Source organism: Mus pahari, chromosome 23 (genome assembly GCF_900095145.1).
Source record: "Mus pahari chromosome 23, PAHARI_EIJ_v1.1, whole genome shotgun sequence".
Taxonomy (NCBI): Eukaryota; Metazoa; Chordata; class Mammalia; order Rodentia; family Muridae; genus Mus; species Mus pahari.
Window position 1 is genome coordinate 14,964,508 of NC_034612.1, and position 23,073 is coordinate 14,987,580.

Genomic DNA, 23,073 nt, shown 5'->3' on the forward strand with positions numbered 1-23,073 from the left:
AAAAAAAAAAAAAAGGAAACACCAGGCAGGGGTCAAGGTTCATATCAAGGCTGGGAGAGGACCTGAGCTCAAGAATTCCCTTCCTTATCCTCCCTGAATATACCCCAGCAGTACAAGCTCAGTGAGCAGCTGCCTCATGAACTGCAGACTGCACTGTGGCTGAGTACCACAGGCACCTGCTGCTCTAGGGCAAGGCTGGCAGCTGTGTGCCCAGTGCCTCCACCATACTGTGTGCAACGCGGTCACTTGCAGGTGTGTGGGCCACAAAGGATTAATCATGTGGATATATCAGCATGGGGAGTGGGCCTGGTGCAGCAGCAGACCCAACTCCACATCCTGACAGTGCTCTGGTCAACAGCCTGCACCCACCTGTGCAGTGCTGCTGCAGCCGCCGGATCTCGGCGTGTAGCCCCTTGAGTGTGCTGGCGTGCTCCCGCTGGAGGAAGAGCAGGTTCTTCTGCGCACTGTGCAGCTGGTTCTCCAGGTTTGTGGCTGCCATGCTGACATCCAGGTGACCTGCCGGAAACATAAGACTCTGGTCATTGTTTCAGGCACGACGGTTGAGAGAGGATGGGGCTCTGGGTACATATCATGGAAATATGTGGGAGCAGATGAGGTCCTGGGGCTCCAGGAACCCCTTCTGATTGCTGGGGCACAGGCCCTTAACTCATCTCTCACAGAGCACCTGCCACATGTCAGCTCTATGTGAGAACCAGCTGAGGGCAGGGGTGGCGCCCAATACAGGGTGCCAGGCTGCTGCTCGTTCTGGAGAGGGAGCAGGTCTGAGGTGGGTGGAAGAGTTAGCAGGCATAGAGCAGGGCTTCTTCAAACTCGGGACCCTCAAGTCTAGGTGCTACCTCCCCATGTGTCCTGACTTGTGTGACCGGCCCTACCCTCAACTATAACTGGGGTAATATGAAGTCAGACCATCTTTCTAGAATAATTCAGGACACCTGCCCCAGCACTGAGGAACACTTAGGACAGAATGCAGATCAGTCTATGAAGCTCTCAGTGTCTTTGCCAATGGCCATGCTGGAGAACCCTCCCTGCAGAAACCCTACATGCTCATGCCAGCATGCCGATGACATCTGTTCAGTGTGTGGTTGTGGTGGCAGCAGCACAGCCGCTTCTCCCACTTCAGGAGTTGTGTTTACCATCAGGAACTGTCCCCACAGGGACTTCAGACCATGCCTTCACTTATGCCATCAGCTTAGGCAGTCGGGGCTCCACCCAGCTCTGCCTGCAGGAGAGCTGAGAAACAGAAGGAAAACAGAAAAAGAACTGACGGGGCTAAGGAGACGTCCTAGCAGAACTAAGGAGACGGGAAACAGGACATCTGGGCTAGGGAGAAATGTCAGGACTGTGGCAAGGAACAAAGTTTGGTCTGGAAGGCACGAGCTGGTGAGCTGTATCTGCAGCAGCCATAGCTAGGGTGGCCTCACCAACAGCCGCAGGGCAAGGTGGAGCCTGCAGCTTTTAAGAGACCCCAGTACTATGTGCCAAGTGCATGGCCTTGGAAGGGGGCCCTGACCATAACAGAGAAGCCAGTCAACCAATGCAAAGTGAGGGTGACACGTGAAGAGCAGCCCCTGGCTCTGCACTCTCTTGCACACGGCAGCTTGGCATGCTGTCTAAGCCTCGCAGTCATGACTACCATTTCTTTCACTCAGGAGCTATTCTTGCTCAATCTGACGTGAAGTCTGGGGCCCACCAGGACCCATGGTGCTTAGGAGTGCTGGCTTGGGAGGCAAAAGTCCTAACAAGATACCTTAACCTGAACTTGTGTCCTGATGATCTATCTACCTTCAGTTTCAAGGCCATTCCTGATGCCGTCTGGCCTGCACCATCTTCCTTTCACATGGTTAGACTGCCTCTGTCCCCTTCCTCCACTATCTCATGCTCCACAGTAGCTGGAGAGGTGGGGGGGGGCAGGGTCCCCATTGTTCTGCGCAGCCCGAGTCTGCTCCTGCCTCTCCCTGGCCTCTTTGGAGTCCAGTGCACTGTGTGGTGCAGCTCCCCTCAGACCTATCCGTGTATTCTAATGGCAGAAGAACCCCTGCACCCCACTCTATCTGTCTTCCCAGGATCCCTGAGGTCTCAACCTAAGCTCTGTTGCTGCTTCCCAAGGGTAGCCTCAGAGGAGGCTATGTGCCTCACAGCCCTACTGCTGCCCTAGAGAACTGTCAGAAATGTGTTATAAGCATGAGCCCTTGCACAGCCTGCTCCTGCCTCCACCCAAGAGACCGTGGTAAAGACCAATGGCGACCTCCAAGCACCAAGGCCCATGCTGGCAGGGGCTTCCTCAGGTCTACAATTCAAATGTCCTGCATGCCCAGAGAGACTATGTACTGTAATGGTCTAAACTTTAAGACATCTTGTGCAGCTCTGAGAGAATAACATATCTACACAGACACTTGCTTTTATAATCTATACTGGGCCCCTCCGTGGCCACCCAGCCCCAATTCCTGGGTGGTGGATATGTTTTCTTTGAAATCCATTTAAGTACAGTTTGAGGAACTGTTCCTATTAGGACTTGGGCTCTGCTTGAACCTAACTCTGGTCTCAGGAGTTCACTCTCATCTTCCTGCTGCAGTTCTTACCCTAGAGCAAGGCAGGTGTGCAAGGAGTGCAGCGCAGCCCCTGGGGAGGCTTGCAGGGTCCTAGGCATGTGAATGCACTCTGACAACAGGAGAAGCCCCATGGTAGCCATGACTGTCTAGGTCCTCTTATGCCCATCCTCTGGGATTCTCGAAGAGGAGATCCACCTGTATAGGTAGGTCTATGGGGCAAGGCGTGTACACGTGGGGCTGAACTGTGTCTAGATGGCTCAGTGGCTTTCTCACCTGCTGGGCGGTGCTACTGGATCCCCGAGGGACAGCGCTGCATAGCTTAAGACAAAATGTTCCTTTGCTCCTGAGCTACTGATACCAGACCATCATTAGAGATGATGTGCAGGCCATGGAGCTGGTCCCCAAGCAACTTGAGGAGTCGGACATAAGGGAGAGAGTGCACTGCTGGATCTGGAACTGGTGGGTTTTCTGCTCATAACTAATGGGTCCCAGGCATTCCTCTGAGCGTCTTGTCAATACTGCCCTTCAGTGCAGTAGAGGCACCACCCTATCACAGCTCTCAACGGTAGCCTTTGCCCCAGGGTGATCTAAATGTTTCTGTGCCTTTCTGAGAGTCATCAGTAATTTCACAATTCTTTGCTCAAGGATAGGCAGCAGGGGCTGGGTACCAGCTGCAGGTAGGGTCCCAAGCCACTGTCATTACCAGGGCCTGGCCCAATCCCAGTGAATGCACACAAACCTGTGGTCTTTCTCTCTAGACCGCTGCAGCAGTGGGAATGGGTGTCCCTTAACAAGGCTACCTCGACTGACTGGAAGGGTGAGGCATTCTGACACTTGCTGCGGTTACTGCACCACAGGGCACCATTAGTTCACCCGTCCCCTGTGCATTCAGCAAACCTTCATCAGGGAAAGTCACTGTGCTTCTGCAGAGGATCACAGAGGCCCAGCTGAGGTAGCTCACAGGGAACTTCGACACCATTCCTGGGGAAAATGACACTGGTAGCTAAGAACCCTTGCCAAAACCAGCCTGTCTTATCCTGACTCCCAGGTGCCAGTTACCCCCGAGCTCCAGGGCATTAAGAGCTTCCTTACAGAGGCACTCCACCTCCCCACCAACACTCAGTCCTCTAGTCTGGCAGTGCTCTTTGCAGGACAAAGGAATGTGCTCATTGGAACAGATGAGCCTGGCTCAGCCTCAGGGTTTACATGGTAACCTTCAGGGCTGGGCAGATGCAGACTGACACAGGAAGACAAATGCTGTGCAGACATCCAGCCTCTGAAACATGTGAAATCAAGTGCACAGACAAGACAAAGCTGCTGCGACCGAGCTCCAGAGCAGAGTGGATGGCACTTCTGTAAGGTGGAGGTCAGATACAATGCATGTCCAGGAGCAGACATGCTCTCCTCCCACTGGGTTTTCAGGACACTCCCCAGACAGTCATGAACCAGCTTTTAAGATAAAAAGGTGGGGAAGGTCCAGCCTCCTAGGCCCCACCAGCACCTTTGCAAAGCAAGGCTGTTTCAGAAAAACTATAGGAATCGCACCCTCAGCGTGTGTGTGTGTGTGTGTCCTTGTTCCCTGGATACCAGCAGGACGGGCTAAGGGCCAGATTCGTACTCACCCTCTTTGTCCCACAGCCAAGCTGACAAAGCCCCTGGGGACTGACTCAGCACAAGGTCATAAGTAGTGCTCTGCTCAGCCATGAGCTGCCAGACCCCACTTGGTTATGTTCACGGGGGAGACCCACAGCCGGGTCCAGACATTCCCCTTTCCAAAATCTATCCCTACAGAGCCCTTCTGTGCACATGCTCATCTGGCCTACATTGTCATGCCAAGCACCTGATACTCTGGCCAGGCTGCCCCTCCCCAGCCTTGTCCCCTCAGATCCCCAGTGTGCTTTCCTGATCATCACAATATCCTTTGCCCCTCTTCTACCTGCCACACCCTGTAACACACCCTATTTCCCCTCTGTCTGAACTACTCTGGGTAACTCCCGCTTCTGCCCTCTTTCTGCCCTCTCCAAAGAACTCATGCATTTTTTACGTATGTATTTCAGATAATTTTATCCTGCTCCGCCGTGGGGCTGAGTAGAAAGGCCGCTCCTAAGTTACCTCACATTAATCAGAAAGCACTGTAGCATGATCTGAACATGACCTCATCCCATAAAGTCTCAACAGCCTAGGAGATATTTTAAAACAGCTACACTTTTAGCAGACAAAGAGAAATGAGTACCTTGGGGTGGGAGTGTTTCTCAGCCTGGTTCAGACAGCCATGGGGGTAACGATTTCCGAATGTAGGAACGGTGCCTGAGAACTGGTTAGAGCCAAGCTATTCTTGACTCTACTCATCAATTAGTTATAGTTCATTCACAGCCTGTTCTTTCTCCATGAAGGATGGATAGACCATCTCCCCTAATTTTTGATAGAGCCTGTCTTAATGGGCACCACGCAGCATCTCAGGGTTACGGCTTAAAGACCACTGGGATTTTTAAAGGAACTCTCTGTACTGTTCTGGTGTCTTGAAGCTTATGTGTGTCCATCAGGAAAAGGAATGGCCAGGAAGGAAGGTACAGCAGGCATCTCTAGGTGGATGTGTGGGCTCAGAGGACACAGGGGAGAACGTCTCCAACTAGTTGGCCAGCAAACTCTCTCTCCACATGAACAAATTCAGGCCCAGAAAAGGATCTGCAGAACACAGTGAGATCAAAAAGGACAAGGTGGACGAGTCTGAGAGAGGTGGGACTGAGTCTGGGGTGGAAGTGAGGCCATTTAGCTAGGACCTCATCTTTGCCACAGCCTCCTCAGTACTAAGTGCCTGGCATACAATAAATGGTTAGTTAAAGTCAGTAACCTAGTGCTATGTAAACACGGGTTCACAGCTCTACAGATTTACTTCTGAGCTGTTTACTTGCTTGTGTAGAATATTTCCTGAACACTATGAGGATGAGCTAGGAAATTCTAGTTGCTTCCAAAGAAAACAAAAGACATACTTCTTAGCAGCCTCCACATTTCATCTCCACTGGAGAGGGATGCGCCTAGGAAGCCAATCAAGATGGACAGCTGAGCAGTCAGACCTGGAAGCCCAGGGACAGTAGAATTTTTACTTCTTCCTCTGACCCAATCTATAGTACTCTACTCTAAAAATAGCCTGAGGCTAAGTAGCCGGCGCTGCCCCCAAGTTTGCTTTATTATATCCTGAAGGGAGGCTGTTGGGATGGCTCAGCAGTTAAAAAGTGCCTACTGCTAAGTCTGATAACCAAGAACTGGTGAAAAGGAAAAACTGACCCCTGCAAGTTGTCCTCTGACCCTTGAATGCATGCTGTAGTATGTATGCACATGTTGCACAATGACATGTGTTCGCCCCCCCGGGGAAATTTTAAAACGCAACTTTATCATGTATGACAGTAACACAGACACAATTCTGAACTCACAGTAGCCTAGACGAATGAACTGCTGTAAGCTATGGAAACCTCCTGTTCCTGTCCGCACAAGCATTTAGGAAATTCAATGAGCAAATCATCTGCAAACCCCAAAGAGCTAGGACTGCAAGAAAAAGAACATCAGCTGCATGCAGGAAAGCAAGCATTTGACAAGACTCCAGAAATACCTTGTTAAAGAGGAACAAAGTTATAGCACTAAATATTGAAAGCAGAGATGCAATTAATTTTTTGAAGAGACAGAAGGTAATCCTAAAGAATTGGGGTGATTTGGTCTTGATTTGGCTTAGGGGTGAATAGCACTTGATCTTGCAGAGGACCAGGGTTCACTTCCTGACATCCACATGGTGGCTCACAATTGCCTGTAATTCAACCTCCATGGGATTCAATGCCCTTTTCCGACTTTCTCTGGCACTAGGCAGCCACATAGTTCACAGTGTACACACAGGCAAAACATTTATACACATGAAATTAACCTCACCAAAAGAATTGGAATCATTTTTTAGTTCTGTTCTTTAATTTTTTCATATACATGAATATTTTACCTACGTGTGTATGTGCACCACATGTGCGCCCGGCACCCTCAAAAGTCAAAGGCAGCTTTGGATCACTTGGAACCGGATTTATGAATGGTTGTTGAGTTGCCATGAAGCACTGGGAATCAAACCTGGGTCCTCCGCAAAAGCAACATGGGCTCTATCTAAACTGCTGAGCCATCTCTCCAGCCTCCAGCCCAGGGTTTTTTATTTTGGTTTGGTTTTTTGTTTGTTTGTTTGTTTTTCCATTTTTTAGACAGGAGTCATGAGTTTGGGCTGCAGCCCTGTGTAACCCAAAATGCCAACACGCTGCCTGTGTGGCGGTAACAGGACAAAAGGAAGCTTTCTGCCTCCGTATCAAGCAGAATGGCTGGGCTACTGTGTCAGCAATAAACAAGCTGATGCTGGAGCCAACCCAAACTGAAAACGTCACATAGAGATGTCTTAGTGGTACTCGCTCTCTACCTACAAAGCAGGCATTTTCTTAGATATGTTTCTAAAAGGCAGCAGAAGAAACCAACCAACAAACTCTCACTTTTGCACAACACCCACAACACAAAGGACTCCGAGTGCTTGGTAAGGAGGGCTCAGGGACCATGGCACAGCCACACTGTGGAAAGATAAAAAGTTAATGTCATATTTCTGTGATGGGTTAGGCTGAAAAGCTCATGTTCAGAGCCGTATCAGCAATTTTACATTTTGAATGTATTAGTTAAAAGGCAACTGTGCTTCATGACACCATGTCCAAGGATGTGCACAAGAGTATTAAAGCATTACTTTCTAGAGAGTGGATTATGGGTGATTTTTCATTTCTTACAAATTTCAGGCTGGAGAGATGGATCAGCAGTTAAGCGCATTGGTTGCTCTTCCAGAGTATCTGGGTTCAATTCACAACACCAACACGGTGGCTTACAAATGTCTGTAATCCTTGTTATAGGGGATCTGACATCCTCAACTGGCCTACATGGGCACTGCCCACTTGTGATAAACAGACATTCATGCTATCAAAACATCCATACACATAAAAATCAAAATAACTTTTTTTTCATTCCATCTCAGTACTCCCAAATGTCACTTTATAATCAGAAGAAATGATAAAGTCTCTCCTGAGAAAGATAACCCCTGAACACCACTAAGAAGGAGACAGTGTGTTCCCCTAACATCACGTCAGAGCCTCCTGGATGGCTAGAACTGTCATTACTTCACCCAAGCAGATCAGCGCTCATCAGAGGCAAGGTTTACAACAGCAACAGTTTAGTGCCCCAGGACAGGCAGGGACTGTGGGTGCCTCCTCTACCCACAGTCTACCTCCCTGCATCTTAATGACATCATCCATCATAAAACACAAGCCCGTCAATAATTCTCCAGCCACTGACATCCATTTCCTTCCAAAAGAGTGCACAGCCTGATGTTAGGGCTATAAAGATGTGATCAGAAGCTGGCAATTAGGGCATGGAAACGTGAGACGCAGCCTGTCTGGGAAGTCTGTGGTCACAGAAGGCACACATTATGGACTTATTCCCATGTTCCTGTTACTCAGGTTAGCTCACACTTTCAGAGCTGCTATTTAAAACTACTCTGGGCACCCACATTTGGATAAGGGGTGGTCCCTGTACTGACAATGTGGAATTTTCGTTTCTTTAAAAAACCACCACAGAAATATAAGTGTTTTTGTTTTAATCCCAGGTGTGGGTGAGGCTGCTTGCAGCAGCTATAATTTGCATCCTGTTCTAGCAGAGGCATGGCTTTGCCAGGTGCACATAGTTTCTGTGACTGTATATAATGTTGGGAAGTCTGGGGTCTTTTCAGAAGGTATATAAATGCTAGGGTCCTGAGAGGCGGGGAGGTGGCTGGTGGTTGGTCTGGGGGATTGGATATGATTTGTTAGTAATCGTGCTCCAAGAAGAAGCAAAAGGAAAGAAACTAGAATCAGGGATCTCTCTCTCTCTCTCTCTCTCCCTCCCTCCCTCCTTCCTTCTTTCCTTCCCTCCCCCCCCCGCTCTATCCGTTCTTCCCTATCTAGTGTTAGGGGAAGAAACTGAGGAGATAAAAGTTGGGAAAAAGAAGCTAGACATGGTGGCGCACACCTTTAATCCTAGCACTTGGGAGACAGAGGCAGGTGGATTTCTGAGTTCGAGGCCAGCCTGGTCTACAGAGTGAGTTCCAGGACAGCCAGGGCTACACAGAGAAACCCTGTCTTGAAAAAAACACCACAAACAACAACAACAACAACAATACCCAAATTAATTAATTAATTAAAAAAAAAAAAAAGGAAGTCTGATTTCAAATACCAGGAAATGAAGGAGTGGATGTATTTCTTTGAGAGGCTAGCAAAAGACTTTACTGAGGCTGCTACTCCTGGGGTATCCCCTGCTTTGCTCCCAGATGTAATTTTCTGTTTTAGTTTTGGTTTTTCCTTCTTAGAATATTCTGTTTCAAAAAAAGGATGGAAAAATGGCTGAACAGTTGGAAAAATTGTGGGTGGAAATGGAGGGGCTTGAGAAACAAAAATTGGCTGAAACTGGAAAACAAAAGGAGTCACTCTGCTCTCTCTTTTCTGAAAGGGTTGCAGAGGTGGTGGTGTAACTAGACAGGCCGTGGGTGGAGATGGAAGCTCTTGGAAAGTGGAAACACCGGAAAGAGAGAACACAAAGGCTCAGGCGCAGTGACTGAGCAGGAGAGGAGGAGGAAATGGCAGTCAGGTCGGAGAAGAGCGGAAAAGGAGGACAGTCTGACGAAACAGCTCGTCTCTAGAGAAAAGGTTAATCTCAAACCAACTGCCAGAGTTACAAGATCACCAACAAAAGAAAAGAAAAGAATAATAATTAAAAAACACAATCACCACCAGTTTTCACAGTAGTTGTACAGTATATGCCGGCTGATGGTATGGAACAGGTTATAAGGCGTAAGCTGGTATCCTATAGAAATGATAGATCTAAGGCATTTTAAAGGTGCCATGATTTCAAATGGAATGCACTCACATTATGTGAAATAAATTCGAAAAACTGGGCTATGCAAAATAAAATTATCCCTCAAGACGGGAAGGGATTGGTGGGTGACAGCTCTCTCAGAGACTGGTCCACAGCTGCAAAGGTTAACTTGGTGGAGGGAAGAAGCCTTAAATATTGAACAGTGAAATACAGCAAGGGGAATGGATACAGTAAAAGATCAATCAGTTACTGGGTGCCGGGCAGTGCTCTGACAGACAAGAACAGATTCAATTTGATGATGCTACTACAGAATAATGTCACTTAATGGCTTTAAGAGCTTGGGACAAAGTTGAAGAGCCCAGGGGGAAAAGTCCACCTCATTTACAAAGATTATACATGGCTCTGGAGGAGCCTCCGATGTTTCGGTTCTTTTTTTTTTTTTTTTTTTTTAACAAAGATTAGTCTCAGCAGTGAACAAAGTCTCATCAGATGCTGATGCAAGGCGAGTGTTGATAGAGACCTTGTCGTTTGAAAATACCAAATGTAAAAAAGTTATCAGACCATCAACAGCACCAGCAGCGGCTATGAACAAATGGATATAGGCTATGACCAATATTGGTTCTAATGTGTACCATGCTTTAGGTCTCTGATATCAAAATGTCTGGTGCCTTAACTTTAAGAAATATAGTACTTAGTTCCTGTAAAACTTACTTTCTTTCTTTTTAAGATTTTATTTATTTATATGTAAGTACACTGTAGCTGTCTTCACACCAGAAGAAGACATCAGATCTCAATACAGGTGGTTGTGAGCCACCATGTGGTTGCTGGGATTTGAACTCAGAGCCTTTGGAAGAACAGTTAGTGCTCTTAACTGCTGAGCCATCTCTCCAGCCCCCGGAAAAATTTCAAAGGGCAACGATTTTCCTAAATCTTAAACAGAATGAGCACCTAGGCTTCGTGAGTATGTATATAATAAGGCAAAGGCTGCCATTGGTTTCAGGAATGCAGACCCCAAAGAGATATTCAAGGTAATTTCGTAGTGTGGGAAATGGCCTCGAGGGTCTGGCTCAGGGTCCTTGCAGCAACAATATGAGCGGTTTCAGGCAAGGAGTAACATGCAGGCTGAAAACCCTTCACTTGGCACTGGGGATTTAATGCATGCACTGCAGGATAAAGACTGCACTTGAGTAGGAGGGGGCTCCTGAAAATCTTGGCCACTGACCTGAAGAGCACTTACTTCACTGGAAATGCCTCTGTGATTTACTACTGCGCACAGAACAATTAATGACTTCAAACACAAGAGGGAAATACTGCGGCAATTTTGGAATTTTGGTTTCTTTAAAAAACACAGACATATTGTAAGAAGGGGTTTCCGTTTTAACCCCAGATATGGAGGTATGAGGCTGCGTTGAAGTAGCAGATATAGCAGCTCTGATTTGCCTCATACTCCAGCAGAGGCATGGTTTTGCCGGCTGTAGATAGTTTCTGCCAATTGTGTCATGTCTGGAAGTCTAGGGACTTTTCAGAGAGTACAGAGGGTATACCCTGCTACGGCTCTGGTAGCTGGCGATTGTTCAGGGGGTTTGATGGTTGTCATGCTTAAAGAACAAATAAAAGGAAAGAAATTAGATTCAGGGATCTCTGTCTCTCTCACCTCTATCATCCCCCCCCCCCAGAGGTATAAAGGATGGGAAAGAAGAACCCACAAAGTAGCAAAAGAACAGCTCTATAGGCCCCTCTGTGTGCAAGGTCTTCTCAAACCCAGGTCTGGCTGGGCGTGGTGGCGCAGGCCTTTAATCCCAGCACTCGGGAGGCAGAGGCAGGCGGATCTCTTGAGTTCAAGGCCAGCCTGGTCTACAGAGTGAGTTCCAGGACAGCCAGGACTACATAGAGAAACCCTGTCTCGAAACAACAACAACAAAAGAAAGAAAAGAAAAGAAAAAGAAAGGAAAAGACAAGACAACAGTTCTGGAATGCAGGTAGATGATGCATCTCTAAATGGGCTGTGTAGGCCAGAAGAGGTCAGTGCCCAAGCCTTCTATCACAAGGTGCCTGCTGGAGTGACTGGGCCTTGTGGTATCTGAGGCAGAGGTTACCCCCCCCAGGAGGTAGGAGCCCCAGACCACAGAGAAGTCAACCCAGCACTTTTGTTTACACAGAGAACTTCCTAGACACAAGGGCTGCTGGGCCAGTAGTAGCCAATGGCATGTAGACCAGTGGCCCTGCCTAGGCCCTTCTGCTACTTCTGCATCCTCCTTTCCTCCCTCGGGCAGCCTCAGGGTAACTACTATCTGGGGTCATCCATCAGAGTGACCACTATTGGCAGAACTCACTCCTGGCTTTGCAGCAATATTACCTGTGAGCTTCTCAAGCTGACCAGGCATCAGGATCACCCTGAGACAAGGTAAGAATGTCTGTAGACACAGTACAGACAGTTCCACCAATGAACTTCTAATGAACACGGTTCTGTGAATACCGGTCCAGGGATCCCTTGAGCCTCAGAAGTTACCTTAATAGCTAGAAGCTTAATATCATCATTGAATTTATTTAAAACTTATTCTGACAGTGTTCCGTTCGGCAGCCCTGACTAACCTTGAACTTGCCACATAGCCCAGGCTGACCTCAAACCTACCACCATCCCATCTCAGCTCTCTGAGTGCTGAAGCTGAGATCACAAGTGTGTGCCACCACACCCCGCTTAAATATATCTCGACCTTTACAAAGTCTATTATACTAGCTGGCTGAAGAGTCCTTTTGATTACCTACTTAGCAATCATGCCAGTATACTCCTGAAGCACCCAATGTATAGCTTCATTCCATGCTTACCATCACTTGGAGAGGGAAGATCAGAAAACAATCAGTAATTATAGCCTCCTGAGATGGAAGTGCTAAACACAGGAGCCAGGGGAAGGGAGCCCAGGGAGACACCCTTCATTGCACCTGTCTCTCCTCCAGGCAGAGAAGATCCCTGGAGGGTAGGGGTGTGGCCTCAATTATCATAGCATTCCTGGCACTTTGTATAATACAGGCGGTACCAGGCCCTAACTGGCTGCTGAGTGCATACAGCCAAGAAGGACAACGCTTCCCTTCTAGAAAGGCTGGGGCTGAGTTGAGCCCTACTGGCTGGGCAGACCTGGGGAAGAGGAAGCAACTCTGGGACGGGAAACATGAATAACGGTTTACAGCAGTGTGACCCGCATTGCTTGACTTTGGAGAGGTGTGGAAACAAGATGGGAGAGACGGACTAATGCCAAATTTACACTACGAGAATTACAGGCTACGGAGAGGCAGCAGGTACGAGCACTGGCTGCTCTTGCAGAGGACCTAGGGTTCAATTCCCTTCATTCACATGGCAGCTGACACTATCTATAACCCTACTCCTAGGAGATCTGACACCTTCTTCTTGCTTCTGTGGGTATCAGGCACACACATGGTTCATAGACATATATGTAGGCAAAACACTCATCCACAAAGCACAGTTTTTTAAAATGTCCACATAGGTTGAGGTACCAAGGTAGAACCAAGCAGGAAGGCTACATGATAGAGGTGCAGTTCCCAGTTCAGAATTTAGACTGGCCAGAATAAAGCAGAACACAGGAGAGGAGAGGTGCCGTGGCCCCCCGGTCCCTTAGCTCTGGGGGAAAGCAGTCATGAGGTCTCACAGGGTCAGGGGCCAGGCTCCATGCTCGTGCTCGATGACCTGATCTCACCCCAGCCAGCAAAAAGCTGTCATCAGCAGGAGGCAGGGGTGGGATGCATTCTGAACCACTGTCGTTGGAGTTCACATTCCTGACATACTATACTGTGGTACTCCCACGGAGGAAAGGCCACCAGCACAAACAGCCAGCACTCACTGCACTGACAAAACACCACTGGCCAGCGTTCCTTCTTTCAAAGGTCCCTTGCCCCCTTTCCTACTGCTTAGCGGAAGTTGTGAGAGGCTTACGTAGAGACGGATGGACGTGTTGCTTGGTGTTAAGAGTCCCACAGCTGGGATTTGGGGGACACAGCTACTCACATGGAAAAAGCCCCTCAGAACAAGAGGCGCCTGCCCTCCAGAGGCTGCCCTGTACTGGGTTAGGATGGGAGCTGGTGCACAGCGCTGTGCCACTCTGTTACTTCCCACTCAGTGTTTTAAACACGCAGGCTTCAGATTCAACACAAGTCTTTACAATGCACCCCAGAAATCCTAAACATTTCTGGGGTTTTAGGGTTTCTAAAAATCAATTTTTTTTTCTGTCTTACATGACAATGTAAGTGCAAGGTGACAGTGCCAAGTGACCTCTCTCTCACACAGGCTGTGGCTGGCTGGCTTGCTGGAGGAGGGGCTCAGGCTTGCTCCCCTTAAATATCAGGCCATGGTGCTAACTCTTCTGTCATTCAGAGCCTTTGCCTGTTTAAATGCACAACTGGTGTTATGACTGAGATGCATCTACAGAACTAGGGCAATGGGGAAGAGGAAGGGACAGCCATGTGAGACACAGTGGGGAAGCAGAGGAGTCTGCATGATACCTGTCAAGGGCTGGCCTGCTTATGTAAGCTCATCCTTGCTCAGTCTCCACTGGCATGAGCACAGACATGGTAGTCTGCACAGCCATTGTTTCTTTGTGGATGACAGCAGCTGGAAGTACTCAGAATTAAAGAACACGCAGAATGTGTACTCAGTGGTTTGACCAGGAGCTTCAGAGGAGCTGGGGCTCTTGGGCACCACATCTGGAACCATCTGGGTCACTATATCTGGTGAGGGGGTGCTCCCTGCAGTTAGGAAGCCCCATAGCAAAGAACTAGCCGGCCCCCAATATGAACTACAGGAGCCCAGTGGAGCAGCTCTGCCCTGAGGCAAGGCTCTCCTCTCCAATGACTTGAGGCTTCTGCTGTTCTCCTTGGGTTTCACCAGCAAGCGAGGGTATATAGCGCTCACAGGAGGGACAACACCTGGCCAGGCGCCAGGCGCAGTCTTTTTTCCATTGCAGAGAGCTACTGAACTTGGAGAAAAAGGGCAGCCATCTTGCAACAAGCCCTCAGAATGATCCCGTATAAACTTGTCTTGAATCTTCCATCCATGATAAGAAGTCACAGAGGGCTCCATTCTGCCTTCTCTATGCTGGGCCAATTCAGACACCTCCTTGCTCTCCTGGGCTCACTGATAACTTCACAGTTAGATGTGAGTGCTTGGGACTGTAAGTGTTCCTTCTTAGTTCTTGGCAAAAGGATTTTGGTTTTCTTGTCTAAGCACTAAGAGAACACAAGCCCTGCAAACAAGGCATCTCCATTATCGTGGTTATAAAAGAAACACGTCTAAAGAAATTCTGTGGACACTCTGAAGTCTATACAGAACTGACCAGGTCAACTCCAGGGGATAAAGGCTTTGCTTTAACATTAATTCAATTCAGGAAATTCCATGTTCAAGGAGACCGCTACCGACTGTGTGGCAGGAGAAGCAGAAGTTGGAGGCCTTCCTGGGCTATCAAATGTTCTGGTCTGGTCTGGAAAACTTAAAGACTATTTCCAAAAATAATAAATAATAAAAGAGCTGAGGATGGAGCTCAGTGGTAGAGCCCTTGCCCAACAGACCTGAGACCCAGAACAGCAAAACAAAACCCAAACAACAGCCTCCCCCTGCCCCCGCTCCCAACTCTTGGTATTAAGCAGAAGAATGAAGACATCCCCCCAATGTCACAAAGAAGATGACATGAAAGACACTACATTTCTTGAGGCTCTTAAATTCTTTCATGCGTTATCTTGAGAGTTCAGCATTCCCTTTGTGGGTGGCAATATAAAGTTTTGCGGTTTATTCTTTCTATAAAGCAACTTTTCTTTTAACTTTTTAACATTTACTCATTGTCATGAGCGCTCGAATGCCACAGTATAGTATGGTATGGTAGTCAGAGGACATCCTGTGGGAGTTGGTTCGGATAGAACTCGGTTGCTGGGCTTGGCAGCAGGCACCTTCACCAACTCAGCCATCTTGCTAGCCCCATAAATCCTTTTTCTTTAGTGTTAATGCCAGGAACTAGGGTTACCATTTAGAATATTTAGGCCAAACATGACCCTTGTATAACTTAGAGAGTAGATGTAGAGGAGGCTGAACACCTCAGCACATACTAATTCATATGGAAGAGTCTTCTCACAAAGGCTAATAGATGACACATAACCTGTCCTTTCAGAGTAAAGACACCGCTTCTTCATAAGCCTTTACAAACAATCAGACATCATATGGTATAGCAACCATAAAGTTATTCTATTGGCTGAGAGATATATTCAGGAGTCATGTTTCTCTGCCAATGTTAAAATTTCAATGATTACATGAATTTTTTTGTACTTTGCTTTCTAAAATTTGTAATTCCTTATGAACTAGTACTATACTGGAATGATTATGAAACAATATGTATTTACCTAAAGACTTACAAAAAAATTAAAAGCCAAAAAGGAAAACCTGTCACCCACCTGTCTTTGTGGGTAACAGCTGAACTGTTCTGAACACTTGCTTTTAATTATAAGTCCATTGAGGATGGTTAAATATATTATAGGATCCAGATAGGCTCAGTACACTTAAAAACTATAAATCAAACCCTGTATAATACATTGCCACTTTTAAGCAGACAACTTAATACAGAGTGACTATATGTAAGGATCTGTATAACGGAGGGGAAAAGGCTAGATATCTCCATCAAAGTAAGCTGGATGCATCCATCCTCCACACAGGAGGGTCTCCACCCTTCATGGTAGCTCTTCACTGTTCAGAGGACCACATACACTCTCACACTGACAGGAGAGCGCTGGGATGATGGTGGGGCCCTGGAGGCTACTGATGGGTCTCACACTACCCTGCATCCTGCCTGTTTTATGAGCCTTCTTGCTTGGCAAGAAAAGTCAACATGTTCTTAAGCTGCCCAGCTCTCTCCGTGTTGTACCTGTCCCAGGCCAGGCCTCATGTAGGAACATTAGGAGCCAGGTAACCTCTGGTATTCCCTTGGAAGTGACAAAAGAATGTTTCTCTGTATGCACTGTCTAGATGCAAACAGGATGGATGCAGAGTGAGTTGGACGGAGGTGCGTGCCTCAAGCCTCCCAGATCACCAACAGAGCGGTATGTGTCACTCTGTTCATATGGCTGGTGCTGTGGGAAGCCATTAGGAAAGGACAGTAGCTTGGGGGGGGGTGAACATATTCAGATCAGGGGTGGCTGTCACATGGATGCTCTACTCATTCCACTGGGGGGGGGGGGATGAACATATTCAGATCAGGGGTGGCTGTCACATGGATGCTCTACTCATTCCACTCATTAGATGATAGCTACCTGCAAAGGCTGATGGGAATGCCAAAAACCTGTAAGTATTTTACTTTATTCCTGGACCTAGCACATTGTGTGTTGATTCGGAAGCACACATATGACAGGAGTACAACTCTGTTTTTCCATGCCCTCACTGTCTCCCCAAACTGGACTGGGTGGTAATAGTTTAAAGTGGAACTGTGTGCAGTACCTTGACAGCATTTTGCAGAGACAGGACTCGGGTTTCTGGATGTCCCAGTTTTAGACTGCACACAGAACTTAAGCAACTAAAAATCTAGAGCTTTCGCCTAAACAGCTGGGCAGCTGTGAGACCTCCAGCCATTTCTTCAGCTACAGAGCATTATGTGTGCAATGAACTTGTGTTCTGTCACCAGAAACCATGCTGACGGCATCAGTGGACTTCACTACACCGTCTGAGCAGCCCATGTGACTAGGGAAAGTCTGACAACACCAAGTCCTCAGTTCACAGCTCTGCAGGTGTAATATGTGGAGCCGCAAAAGCTATTGGGCAGAGCTCACCGTGATGTTCCAGAGCCAGCTAGTGGCATGCAGAGCTGCTCTGAGTCTCAACAATGGCTGAAACACAAAAGCACCCCCCAAAAAAACCCATTCCTAAAAAGGTCCTGCTCTGGGTCTCTATTTCTGGCTTATTGTCCCACTCCTTTAAAAAAAAAAATATCTCCTTGTTCCCATCAGTGAGGTCTAGCCTTGGTGTTCTCTTTGCTGTACTCCAATACCATAGTCTTTATACAAGATTAACTATCAAAAACAGGCCTCAGCCACTTGAAATTTTGTTTTACTTTTATGCATTGGCAGGGGGTAAGGGAGTGTGGGGTGGGGTGTGCATATAGTATGGTGGGGGTGTGGAGGTCAGAGGGTGATTTGGGGGAGCTGGTTCTACTGTCTAGGATTTAGGAGTCAAAATCAGATCATCAGGCTTGGCAGCAAGTGCCTGAACTCAGTTTCTGCAAAGTACTGCTCAGGCACTGTGAAGCTATCTAGCCAGTCCTTGACCACAGTATTCATGGGAAGAATGCTTACTGAAGACTTGTCACCAAGGGGCCAACAGGATCTACTCCCCTGGTCATAGGATCATCTCTTCTTGCCCAGGGCAACAGGCAGGTCCACAAGCTGAAAGACGCTGCTCTCAGCTTCTGGGGTTTCTGATCTGGTCACAGACTTCCAATCAAAAAGTAAAGATGATATACTATATACAACAGACTAACACACCTTGGAAAGGTCAGCCAATATTGGTGATCTTGGCTACAGTCTTGTCTAGAAGGACATAAAATTAACAGCAGCTTTCTTTATCCTCCCTATCAAAGTGAAAAGCCTTTTCTTTCTTTTTAGTATCTCTCAATGTGATCTGTTATCACGTCACTAGTCAGAGAGGAGAAATAACCCCTGTGCCTTCTGCTTGGGGTAATGTATGTTGATGGCTGGAGAGAGTTCGAAAAAAAGCTTCCTTGATATCAGAGTGCTACATGAGCTTAGCTTCCTACTTCATCTCTAGAAAAATTAGGTTAGAACTCATTAGCACTCCCAGAGTAATCATGCACAACAGAGACAAAACTTTCTCTTGTGAAGCCAGTGCCTTATGCATCCCCCACATGATATCAAAGATGGATGGCACTTTTCAGTGTAATTCTCCACTTGTAGGTGAAATGTGCAACTTCAGATGGCCAGGCCCACAGTAATCCTGGGAACTGCGATGTGTAGTAGCAGATGTACAACATCAATATGAAAATGGACTTCCAGGCTCACAAATTTTAACAACTCAGCAAATGAGAAGGAAACAGCCCACTACAACGGCCTAAGAAAGAATGCCAACAATATCGGGTCTCATGCAGAGCTCAACTTCCCTTCCTGTAGGGCCGCCCAACAGGAGACAGACACAATCACTCCACAGAAACGGGGTCCCTCCTAAGCACCAAGCCTCCTGGGCTTGCTCTCCAGTTTGGTGCCACCCCAAGGATTTCACTGCTCGGTTCTGAGCGCTCAGTATACTCCCCTCTTCCTTTCCAGCTGCAGCACAGCGCTCACTTGTCATTCTGGGGAGTGATGGGTGGGAAATACTCATGCAATGCTGCTCTTCCCTCTCCCTTTCATTTTTATCATCAACAAAGAAGTCTTTTTTTCTGGTTCTAAAGACAGGTCTTGGACTCTAATAGCAGGTGACTTTGAACTCAGGACTCTCCTGCTTCAGCCTGCGGAATGCTAGGATTGCAGATATGCACCATCATGCCTGCTTAACAAAGACATCTTTTAAGATAACTGAGTGATGCACGAGGGGGATGTGCTACTTAACTGTCTGCCTTACTTGATCATTAATACTTAAAATTATTTGTGGATTGTTTTCTCTTTAGTAATAAATTCTCTCTCTCTCTCTCTCTCTCTCTCTCTCTCTCTCTCTCTCTCACACACACACACACACACANACACACACACACACACACACACACACACACACACACACACACACACACACATTTATATGTTTATATGGGGTCTCTCTACAGAGCCCTGGCTGCCCTGAACTCACATATACAGCAGTCTGGCCTCAAACTCAGAGATCTACCCTCCCAAGTGCCAGGATTAAAGGTCTATGCTCCCATGCTCTGCTAACATTTGCTGCTCCTGCAGAGCATGGTGGTTTACAACCATCCAGAATGCCAGTTCCAGAGGATCCAAAGTTTAATTCCACTGGCCTCATGACCACTCTGCTACACTTCAGTCCTTTGGGCTCTCAAGAACCTGCTCTGCTCGTTGGCCATAGCCCAGAGTGCTAACCCCAATTAATGTACATACTAGGGAGTCTGGTCACTTACTCTAATAGTGACAGTTATTCCCACTGTTAATCAGTTCAACAAGATTGGCACAGCACAAACATGTACTTCAAATCACAAAGCCCCTGTCTAGTTTTATGTCAACCTAAGACAAGCTAGAGTTGTCAGAGAGAAGAGAGCCTCAACTGAGAAACTGCCTCCATAAAATCTGTGCTTTTGGCAGGCCTGTAGGGCATGTTTCTTAATTAGTGATTGATGTGGGAGGGTCCAGTAGGTGGGGCCACCCCGGGCTGGTGGTCCTGGGTTCTATAAGTAAGCAGGCTGAGCAAGCCTGGGAAAGCAAGCCAGAGTCTAGCATTCCTCCGTGGCTTCTGCATGGCTGAGGCTCCGGCCTCCGGGTTCCTGTCCTGCTTGAATTCCTGACCTCACTGGTTTTGATGAGAACTGTTCTATGGAACTGTGAGTGAGATAAACCCTTTCCTCCCCACATTGCTCTTGGTCATGGTACTTCATCACAGCAATGTAAACCCTAATTAAGACAGCCCTTTTCATCCTCTCTTCATTTTGCAGTGACCTACTTTATAGTTTTGTTTTACTTCCAGGATATATATTTAGAAACTATCTAGAAAACCCTGAATACAACTACTTTAGGTAGGTATGACTTGACTGTTTTGCTGTAAGACTTGAGTCATATTTGAGTAATGAAATAAATAGAAAGTAAATGCTGAGCCAGCACAAAAGTCATGTCTTTGCCATCTGTAATGTCCTTAGCTCAGGAAAGCACACCTTTACAACCTGCTGACTCCTCCAGAAAGCGGGCCCTACCTCATTTTTAGCAAGAATAATTTCCTACTTCCTTCCTAGAAAAGGCAATTATCTTGATTAGATGGTTATTACAGAAAAGCCAGAGGAAGAAATATCTAATACATTTCAAACATCACACTGACAGTGGGAGCGATTTATTATCTCTAAGCCCCCCAAAACCAGGCAAAATAGGGTTCAAGTTAGCTCTGACACCAACCAAATAAGCCAGTTCCTATCTTCCCAGGATTCAAGTAGGTGTCTGGGGATGTCAACATGCCCACAGCTGTAGAAGCTGGCAGCCGAACACATAACAACAAACCCCCACAGAGCTAGAAGGAAAACTAAGCCCTGGAATCCAGTGACCACCAGAGCCCCGGGAGACCCTCTATCAGACCTGCGCCCCTCCAGCCCTTCCAGTCCCTGAGCCCCTCAAGCCCTTGAGTCTTCACTCAAGCTGCACTGGGAGGGAGCCTGAGGGATGATGGGCTGCCCCTTCTTTTCACTGCTCAAGTTCTGATCGTAATTCTGCTTTACATCACCAGCAGGGACGCTGTCTTCCTCTAAGTACTCAGTGTCCTCTTCCTTGCTCGGAATTACTCTAAAGCAATAAAATCCCTCCTGCATGGCAGACCTTCAAATGTCTAAAGACCATTAGGACACAGGTCTTTCTGTCCCTGCCAAATGCGTCTGCAGGATGAAACATCAGAGCCTACCTAGCTGGTCTGGTGCCTTACCACTGCCCTCAGCGGTATATGAAGTTCAGGAGATAGTTAATCTTAGTTAATAAACGTGTCACCCAGTATGTATTACAATCTATTTATGGCTGACCTTGTTTTAGATAGGGAAAAAAAAAAAAAAGCTCTGCATATCTTCTTGCCAGAAATATGAGAGAATGCTTTATAAGTATTTCTTAAAAGCATCGACATCATAATTAACGTCAGTCCTGCTGCAAACACATCCTGACAATTAGATAATGAGGTTAAAATCGATTTTCCAACATAGGACAGACGAGAGTTAAGAACCAAGAATGAGTGAGCTGCTCTAAACAAAGGATTCATGTGTTTCTCTGAAAAAAAAAATCAACGTTTAAAAAAAAAGTCTAATTTTCAAAACACCAATTTGAGATGTTTAAGTGTGTTAACAGGAAAATTCTGGCCCATGCAGATCATTGTTCTATACTTTAAAATATAGCTAAACCAGGGCTGGGGCTAGAGCTCAGTAGAGCCCTACATCCCACATCCTTCCACACCTCAGATTCAAACAGAAAAATCTAACAAAACTGATTCATTATGCTACAGAGGAGCAATCCAAACTATTTTAAGGCTTTTCAGTAGTGGTATACATGTATACACATACAAAATAAAGAAGCGCAAGTGTTAAAGCCTTTCTTCCAAACATATTAGAATATTCAGCCATTTTGGTGAACAGTTAGCCAAAGGGAAAACGCGAAAAACTGGAGGTGAAAGTCACTTGGAACGCTAGTGTCTGAAAATCCTTACAATTCAATGGCGATAGAATGCCAGGGAATTCTTGGCTGAGCAAATAAAATAATACCAATGTTATTTAAACGAATTTCAAACTTAGTCTGTAGTCTGCGATCCTCGTTTTAACTAACTTTCTTTCTTTCTTCCCTTCCTTCCTTCGACACAGGATCTCACCGTGTAGCCTTGGGCTTGTCTGGAATTCGCTATCCTCCAACTCAGAGATCCACCTGCTTCTGTCTCCGGAGAGCTGAAATTTTAAGGCGTGCGCCATCACGCCCGGCTGCCTTTTAACACTCCTAAAAGGTGTCTGCAAGCCTGTACTTTGTTATGAAACCGATCGGTGCCACCTGTCACAGAGCACGGTCACATTTTCCTCTCCGGGCTCCTCTCGGTCATCAGTGGACTAGACCGTGCAGCTAAAGATACTTGAGACTCGACAATTAGCCCGCAGGGCCGGGTCCAGCCTGAGGGAACCGCGACTCGGGGTGCTGGCCCGTTACCTGCGAGCGTGGCCAGCGTGCGCGTCCGCGGGTCCCCGGGAGCTCAGGGCAAAGAGTACTTACGCGGAGCCACCGGGTCGCCAGGGCTGCAGGTCCGGGAGGCGGCAGGTGTGACGCGGGCAGGCGGCTGAGGCCCGCAGCATCCCGCCGGCTTGGGGCCGGACCCCGGGGCGCTGCCCCGCACCCGCAATGCGGCTCTTACCCGGCCCGGGCCGGCGGTTGCAGCCGTTGCGCCGCGCCTCCCCCGCCGCGCCGGTGCGCAGCCTGGCTCCGAGCCCCCCGCGAGCGAAGCTCAAAGAATTCTGGACGCGCGCGGGCTGCGCGCCTCACCTGCCAGGGTCCCTCAGGCGGCTGCGGCGCTCGGCCTGCTCCTCGCGGTGGCCCGCGGCCCATGGGCAGGGACGGTGGGAGCCGGGTGCGCGGCGGCCCTGCCGCGGGTGGGGTGGGGGGGGACACGGAGACTCAAGAGACGCCGCCGGGCCGGCGCATCCCGTCCGCTCCCTCCGACTCGGAGCGCTCGGCGCGGTGCACGCCGGGAGCCGTTGGCTGCCGGGCTGGTGGTCCTCGCACCGGAGGATGTCGGAGGAGACGGGGCGGCGCCGACGCGGCGGCGGTCTGCTAGGGATGGGAGGGGATGGGAGGGGAGGGACCCGGGCGGATCGATGCTCTCTCTCTCTGCAGAGGGGAAAAGAGGACGACGCGCCACTCCCTGCGGCTGCGGCAGGGCAAAGGC

General features: G+C 48.0%; 1 protein-coding gene across 1 annotated transcript in view; it reads right to left on the bottom strand.

Annotated features, from left to right (window-relative positions):
- The window catches only part of Ccdc92 (coiled-coil domain containing 92), a 27,355-nt gene extending 4,282 nt beyond the window's left edge, over positions 1–23,073 (bottom strand). Inside the window, exons 1-2 of the mRNA XM_021186901.1 lie at positions 22,671–23,073; positions 370–516 (exon numbers count right to left, since the gene is read on the bottom strand). Coding sequence (XP_021042560.1) covers positions 370–499 — 130 coding nt within the window. The 5' untranslated portion in view covers positions 500–516; positions 22,671–23,073. The remainder of the gene's footprint in view (positions 1–369; positions 517–22,670) is intronic.